Source organism: Canis lupus, chromosome 1 (genome assembly GCF_011100685.1).
Source record: "Canis lupus familiaris isolate Mischka breed German Shepherd chromosome 1, alternate assembly UU_Cfam_GSD_1.0, whole genome shotgun sequence".
Classification (NCBI taxonomy): Eukaryota; Metazoa; Chordata; class Mammalia; order Carnivora; family Canidae; genus Canis; species Canis lupus.
Window position 1 is genome coordinate 97,644,849 of NC_049222.1, and position 7,873 is coordinate 97,652,721.

Below are 7,873 nucleotides of genomic sequence, written 5' to 3' on the forward strand. Positions count from 1 at the left end.
GCCCCGGGGCCCGGCGGGGCTGGGGGTACCGGAAGCGGACGTGGAGGCCACGAGGACTCGGTGCACTCGACTGCCGGCGGCAGGAGCTCTCGGCTGTAAACGCGGAGCGCCCAGCCCCTGCAGCTGTGGGGACAGGGGTGCGGCCGGGAGGGGGGTCGGAGGGACCCGGCAGGTGCGGGGCCGCGGGGGGAGGGGGACGGGGACTGGGAACCTCAGCGCTGCCCCGCACGGAGGCCTGGGCTCACTGACCGCCCGGTACTCCCGAGCAGGAAGCGCGGGCAGCGCAGGTTGCCCTCCCGGTGTGCGCTCCTCTGCAGGTGTCCCAGCAGGTGGTCGACAGGCCTGGGGTGAAGCAGTTAGCCTCGCTGTCCCTCCCCTGCGGTCTGCCAGCCCGGGGACTTCTCGGGATGGGCCCTGGGCTGCAGCTCAGCACCAGTGTCTCTGTAGACGCCCACCCCCCCTTCCTCAGGAGCGAGCCTACGGAGGACCACCAGACTGGCACCAGACTCCCTGCTTCTGCACACCTAATTTCAGGGTTTTCTCCAGCACAGCGGATAAAATAGGCTGTGTCTGCGTTACCTCAGGAATATTAAATAGCAGCTGAGAAGACAGTTTAACAGGCACCAACTGTGTAGGGGCTGGTGTTTGATGGTGCTTTTCAACTCAGTGGAAACATCCCGACTGGGAACATGCAGTAAAAGAGAAACGGGGCTAAGAGGTTTCCCCCACGGCCAGTACCTGGGGCAGTCCTTCCACTAAACTGCACAATTCTCCAGAACTAGACTAGCAGCAGAGCTGTAAAATAAACCTACTCTCTATTAACTATTACTTCGTATGTGAATTAAGTGGTTTCCTCCCCAAGCCAAGCTATTTTAAACTCATTTAATCTTACTGCTTTAATTTTCTCCGGATCAAACTTGTAAGAGTTGAAATCCTCTAACCACCTCACTACACACAAATTAACATTTAAGAAAATATACCCCAATAAAGTCAATGATAAATGCAACATACAAACTTTATTTAACAAAAGTAACAGACAAAGTCAAACAGGCACTTATATTAAGAGAAAAACTGACTAGAAGAAATTTATCTTGAACATCTTATAGTAACCTACTTGCAGTTGCATTTAACTGAGCTCTGTTGCTGTGAAGAATACAGCTCATGCACAGGTATGGATCAACAATTTGTACATTTTAAGTATTCACTGAATACTACCCTTATATACACATATACATTAAATTTGAAAAAGATTTGATGATCCCCAGAAAGACTTCATTTTTGTTGCTCTTTTGGAAGAGGTCGTCTAAAGAGAAGAATATGTGGTTCTGTGGAAACAAAATATTTAATATAATTTTAATACATTTTTCATTAATTCAACCAAAAACTCAAAATCCCCATTTGATCCAAATAAAATAGATCAACTGTTATCAAAATAACAAATTTTACTTCAAAAGTCACTGTCAACTATAAACAAAACCACCTGATAACATTCCCCAATGTTTTAGTTTTATCTAAAAGAGATCCCAAGTAGAGAAAAGTGGGGAGAATGGTTTCTACCTTTAGAATCTCAATTCCAGCAAAAAGGGAAAAGAGACTATCACTTTTGTGTAGAAAAGACACCTAATCAAATTCAAAAACCACCACCCTGTATAAAGTACAGATCCCAAGGGCCCATCCCCAAAGATTATTTCAGTAGGTCGGAGTCCCAGATTCTACAGCCAAGTTCCTCGTGTGCTCTGGTACTAGCTGGACAAAGAGCTTTTGACCTAATAGGATTAAATGCCCCCAGTCCCAAAAAAATTTTAAGTTCATTTCTGAGGCTACTGCCACTTTAACAAGAGCAGAAAACAAGATCACTCTAATCCCCTGATTCAGTTTCTATAGCATGCCCTCGAAATTTGCTCAAAGCACTATAAATCATTAGATTTTATTCATTATGCAAAAAAAAAAAAAAAAAAAAAAGGAAAGAAAAAGAATTTAACCCCACGAGTTTTAGCTGACCATTTCATATCTGGGAAACCCTGGTGAAATCCACAAAATAATACACTAATGCATAACACACATAGCACGGTTTACTATTTTACGTTATTCCAGCTTAACGTGGTAGAACCCAATTATCCTTTAAATAGAATGCTAAAGGAAAAAATAAATCACTTCAAATTGCATTAATTTCTATGCATAGAACTTAATGACATTTAAAGGGTCTTAAAATAAGTTCTTAGTTTTCAAAGAGGGGACAATAATTACGGCAAAATAAGATACTATTTATAATGACACATTTTAAAACAGAATTACCCTTTTTTTAACTCATCTTTCTGCAAGAGAATAATGTATTACTTTCATTCCTGGTATTCACTACAAAATTGGAATTTTTCCTAGGAAGAAAGGAATCAGCCATTTAAAGAACGCTCACACTTACCAGAGTTACTTTGGGAATACCACTAAATGTCAGTATTATTAACCTCCAACAGCCAAAACCACTACTATTTTATTTCAGTTGATGCTTTCCTAAATGGCCACCCTTACCTGGCTCATGAATCATGTAATGAACCCAGCCTAGACTCTGTTGGACACCAAGTCTCCTCCACTCCTCTTCAGACATCAGATGGGTTTTCGGTACTTGTTTGGAAAGTTCTCTGGGTAACATGACATGCCTGTTAAGAGATAGAGCCAAGTATTAGTATCCACCTTTCCTACAATTATTACTTTATAAATGCATTTTCAGGATACTTAGTATCTGCGTTCAAAATAAACATCTTTAAAGCAACTCTTTTTACATTACTATTGGTATCAATCTTGAGGACTATCACCTTTAATTCTGAGTTTTGAAAGCCAAATGTTCAAAATTAGGGAGAAAAGAATATACAGTTCAAATACAGAAGGCATTTTGTTCGGATTCACCTTTTCTTCTCTACAAGACTTCAGGGATAGAATCTCCAAAAACTAAGTGGTTATCTAAAACACCCCAGCCTCCCGCCACAGCTACCTCTTCTGACTTAAATCCTGGCCAATAAGTAAGCGGAAAATACACCAACTTATAGAAACTGTCCTCAAAAGAGAACATGCCTAACTCTTTTCCTTGTTCTTTCCTGTTGGTTATGAATCAGACTAATGGCATCAGGGAGCTAGAGAACCCAGCTAAATCCACAGAAGCTTAAGTTGAGGATGGTTCCTGGTTGTAAAACTAAACCCCATGCTGCCTTTTATATAAAAGAAAAAGATTTCTAAAGATCTTATTTGGAAAAAAAAAATCTTATTTGAGAGACAGCAAGAGAACAAACACAAGCAGGGTGAGGGGACTGAGGGAGAGAGCAGCAGAGTCCCATGCAGGGCTTGATCCCAGGACCCCGAGATCATGACCAGAACCCAAGGCAGACACATAACTGAGGCACCCAGGTGCCCCCAAAATATCTAATTTGTTAATTTGGGTGTCCCACTACTCAACATTATAGATTTATAGTAGATACGAGTCCTGTATACTGTACAAGTTGCTTTGTTCAGATACAAAGTAAAAAACTCAAGTCCCACAAATATAGGTGTACCTAACCACCTCAAAGACTTAATTTTTATTTATTCATGAGACACAGAGAGGCAGAGACACAGAGGGAGAAGCAGGCTCCCTGTCGGGAGCGGGCTGTAGGACTGGATCCTGGGACTCCAGGATCACGCCCTGGGCGGAAGGCGGGGGGCAAAACCGCTGAGCCATCCAGGCATCCCCAAAGACTTTTTTCAGAAGTTACTGACTTCTATCCAAACGACTTATGTCCAAAACTTTGTTATTTTAAGGAAAAGATGTTCTTTTCAATGTACGTATACATTGTACGTGTACAACTATAACTTCGTAAATTCTGAAAGACAAGTCTGCATCCCTCTTAATTGCAGTAAAAAGGCCTTTATCAATCACAATTCCCAAACCCAGTTTTACTATTCCCAGTGGCAATATGAAGTTATGGAGTTCTCGACACTAACCAAAATTTTTGACCAGTATGAAATATCTAGCTGTGGGTCAGTTGGCTGGGGGGGGGGGGGGGGGGAGAGAAGGGGAATCTGGTCAGTCACATTTTCTGTCAGAAAACTGAACTCCTTACACATAAACACTGAGACGGTCATCAGCTTACATTCTCGGTGACGAGTGAACTACATACCCGTACGTATTATTCACAGAAGCAGTGAGCCTTGGAACTACCACCATGTTTTTAAATCTGCCCTGAGACCTCCAAATCGAATTATGCTATTTCTACCAATTCCAGTGAACTACAGTTGACCCTTGACCACCACGGGGTTGGGGGCCCTGACCCCTCAAACAGTTGAAAACCTATACGTAACACCCGACCCCCCAACACTAATTACTGACGTCATCCTCTGACGCAAAGCCTGACTGGTGGTTACGTGTTGTGCACGTTTCCTTGAGATGCCCCGTGAACGGCCTCATTTCTGCCTTCCACGTCGCTGTCCGCCGGCAGCACACCCTCAGCCCCCCTGTTCCCTCCGCGGGGCCGCCGCTCCCCAACTACGCCGGGGACGGTGTCCACGTGACGGGCGCGCCCGGGGCAACTCAGGACACACGCTCCCCCGAGGGCCGCGGGCCTCAGGCCGACGCTCCTGTCCCGAGACCCCGCGCGGGGACCCGGTCTCGGAGACCGGAAATCCGGCCCGGGTCATGCCACGCTTCCGGGAACACTCCCCGAGGGGCCGCTCTCCGCCCGGACCCTCCGCGCAGCCTGGCCCGGGGCTCCACGGCACGGCCCCGCCCCCGCCCCCGCCCCCGCCCGCAGCGTGCCCCCCGCCTCCCCCGGCCCCGCCCCGCCCCACCCAGTCCCACCCCGCCCCGCCCGTCTCCCCCCCAGGGGCCGGCGCCGGGTCCAGCCGCGCCTACCCCCAGCCGCCGGGCCGCGCTCCGACGCCGCGGCAGCCCCCCAGGGCGCAGCGGAGAGGGAGGGAGCGGGCCCCACAGCCCCGGCCCCGCCCGGCCACCGCGAACAAAGGGCGGGGGACGCGGGGACGCCGGTCCGCACGCCCCGGGGCCCTGGTGCCCCGCCGCCCGCCGCCCTCGGGCCCGACCCGAACCCCCGCCGGCGCGCTGCGACCCCGACGCCGACGCCGACGCCGACCCCGGTTCCGGTTCCGCCCAGCCTCGCGGCCGAGGCCGGTTCTCGTAGTGCTCACCGGTACTCGTAGTGCTCGTCGAAGTACTTGTCCGAGTAGTAGATCTGCTTGTGGGCCATCGTGCGGGCGGCGGGAGCGACGGGGCGCGAAGAGCGGGCGCAGCGGGCCACACGTCCGCGTCAGGCCGAAGCAACGACTCGACTGCGACCAACCGACCGCAGGCCCAACGATCCCGGTTTGAATCCGACAGCCCACCGCTGATTGGACGGAGGCGCCAGCCAATCACCTTCCACGCAAACTGCCAGTAGGCGGAACCGGCTCCCAGCCTATCGTCACCGACCCTCCTCGGCGTTGTCTCCCCCGACCAGCCAATCAGAGACCTGTTGCGGGGTCGCCCTGGGGAAGAAGTGGATGATTGGCAAGGCGTGGCGACGGGTAGCTCCCAGACGGGAAGGGGCGTGGCCAGGGGAGGGCGGAGCCCGGACGTTAAGGGCCTCAGAGCGCGTGCGCAGGGGTTTAGAACGTTCCAGGTCAGCCAGGCCGTTGGGGAGGGCGGACCTGAGGGAAAGGTGAAGTATCGCGGGGTTTGGCGAGGTGCGGGCGGGGCTGCACGACGTGCGGCCGTCTCCGCGCAGGCGCAGTCTCGGTGTCGAGGGGGAGGGAGGGGGTGCTCTCCGCCGCGGGGCCTGGCCTCGGGGTGCGGGAGGTAGCGGCGGCCGCGGCAGGTGGGCGGGCGTGGGAAGGAAGACCTTGGGCGGCGCGGTCGGGAGCCAAGTCGAGCGGAGCGGGCGGCCCGTGGGTGCGGGTCCGAGGCGCCCCGCAGGCGGCGGGCGGGAGCCACGTGCAGGAACTGGGGGCCTTTAGGGCGGGGCGGGGCGGGGGAGGGGGGTCCCCGCAGGCACAGGTGCCTCGGGGCGGGCCACCTACCTGCTGCCGGGGGGCGGGACCGGCTCCCCGCGCCGCCCGGGCTCCGAGCCTGCCGCCCCCGCCCCCGCCCCCGCCCGGTCCAGGTCCAGGTCCAGGGCAGGATGTGCCGAGGGCGAAGATGTGGGCGATTGTTCCGGGAGGTGGGGAGGGGCACCACGGGCTTTGTGGCAGAGCCCGGGAAAGAAGAGCTTCCGGGATGTGTTCTGCGGAGCGGTGTTGAAAGCTTCAGGCGGACGAGTCGGGTAGCGTCAGCTCCCGGTGCCGGTCACCGGCTTCCGCAGCTCCCGCTGTGGCCGTCTCGCTTCCTCCTGCACACCCCACGTCCGAAGAGATCCCGGATACGGGGTCCTCCCGCTTTGAAAGGGCGCTTGTGCAGGCCTCCGCGTTCACGGAGTGCGTCTCCAGAAGAACTTTAAAAGTGCTCAGCTCCGAGCCGCGCTTGCGCCTCAGCCCTCAGCCCCTCGCGGCCCCCCGCTCGCGCCTGCGTTCAGGTCACCCGGCCTCGCAGGGCCTCGCGGCGGCTGGTGAACCCACATCCAAACGTGGGCCTACGCGTCCGGTTCGGTTATTGTCTCTTTTACTCTTTTAAGCGATGCCCTCCCCACCCACGCACACACCACCCTTTATAATAGGGATTCATCCAAAACACCAGGCCATCGGCGTCTGTGGAATACTGGCTCCTTGTGGTCTAATTTACTTTTCCTTGTAATCTAGGTTAAAACCACAGCAACAGCTATTTGTCCAGATCCATTTAGCAAGTGGCGGGCTGCAGACTCGAGCCCCAACAGTCTGAGTCCGCAGTTAGGCCCCTTAACTGCTACTGTGTGCTGTCGCTTATCTTAACAATATGGCATATGCCGGGGACAGAGTGCACAGGACACGGGAAGGAGCGTTGTGGGAAATGAATCCGGGAGGATGGATGTCACAGACCTCAAAACAGCCCCCAGAGATGTCCATGTCCTGATCCCTGGAACCTGGAGATGTGTTGCCTGGACTTGGCAGATGTGACCAAGTTACTTCTGACCTCTAGAACTGTCAGATAATAAATTTGTGTTGTTTTAAGGCACTGAGTCTGTTGTGATGTGTAAAAAGCAAACAAAACACGACCCAGCAGCTGGAAACGAGTGGTAAATTGGGCCAGACTAGGAAGGGATTCCAGACTTCTTCCTATTAAATGTGGTCATTTTGATGAGTGTGGGGCCGGTCAGGCGAGATGTGGCAGAGGGGCTCAGTGAGAAAGACATGGCACTTGATAGGATGAGAGCAGGCGCCCTATCCTGGCAGCAGCCCACTGACAGGCTAATGGTAAAAGTAGCCCCGTGTGGTCCACATCCAGTCACGGAGCCCAGCAGCGTGCTTGGAGAGGCTTCCTCCCTGGGGACGGCACTGATTCTGCTGCTCCAGTGATGACAGTGCCTGCCTGGGAGGCACTACAATGTGGCATAAGCATTTCTTCATTGTCCCTTCTGAGCCTCCACATTATCGCATGAAGAAGGCAAGGTGGATAAAAGCAGTGGAGCTGCAAAGCCCTCCTTGACCAACAGTGTCTGCTCCAAACAAGTTGAAATTCTGAATGTGCATATTGTATGAAAAGCATCTATTCACTGTGTCAATGGAAGAGATTTTAGACAGCCATTCCATGTGTAAGAAGTACGACGAAGTGTGTGATTTAAAATACAAGACTTGGGACACCTGGGTGGCTCAGCGGTTGAGCATCTGCATTTGGCTCTGGTCATGATCCCAGGGTCCTGGGATTGAGTCCCACATCGGGCTCCCCACAAGGAGCCTGCTTCTCCCTCTGCCTGTGTCTCTGCCTCCCTCTGTCTCTCGTGAATAAAAT

At 52.6% G+C, this 7,873-nt stretch overlaps 1 protein-coding gene and 1 long non-coding RNA gene across 2 annotated transcripts; one reads left to right on the forward strand and one right to left on the reverse strand.

Annotated features, from left to right (window-relative positions):
* Positions 1 to 994: 994 nt before the first annotated feature.
* Positions 995 to 6,443, reverse strand: CKS2 (CDC28 protein kinase regulatory subunit 2). The gene is made up of 4 exons (XM_038527324.1): positions 6,034 to 6,443; positions 5,167 to 5,502; positions 2,527 to 2,654; positions 995 to 1,325 (listed from the first exon to the last, which is right to left on the reverse strand). The coding sequence occupies exons 2-4, from the start codon at positions 5,223 to 5,225 to the stop codon at positions 1,273 to 1,275; spliced, it is 240 nt and encodes a 79-aa protein (XP_038383252.1). The 5' UTR covers positions 5,226 to 5,502; positions 6,034 to 6,443; the 3' UTR covers positions 995 to 1,272.
* LOC111097076 lies at positions 5,084 to 7,099 on the forward strand. The gene is made up of 2 exons (XR_005354337.1): positions 5,084 to 5,675; positions 6,748 to 7,099. It is a non-coding gene; the product is annotated as an uncharacterized LOC111097076 (long non-coding RNA).
* Positions 7,100 to 7,873: the final 774 nt, after the last annotated feature.

What these genes read in the sequence shown, in the direction of transcription:
- CKS2 (XM_038527324.1), bottom strand. Translation starts at nt 5,225, where the DNA reads ATGGCCCACAAGCAGATCTACTACTCGGACAAGTACTTCGACGAGCAC. An exon ending in GACGAGCACTACGAGTACCG is followed by an intron (nt 2,655 to 5,166) that starts GTGAGCACTACG and finishes ATCTCTTAACAG; the next exon opens with GCATGTCATGTTACCCAGAG. An exon ending in TTACATGATTCATGAGCCAG is followed by an intron (nt 1,326 to 2,526) that starts GTAAGGGTGGCC and finishes TTGTTTCCACAG; the next exon opens with AACCACATATTCTTCTCTTT.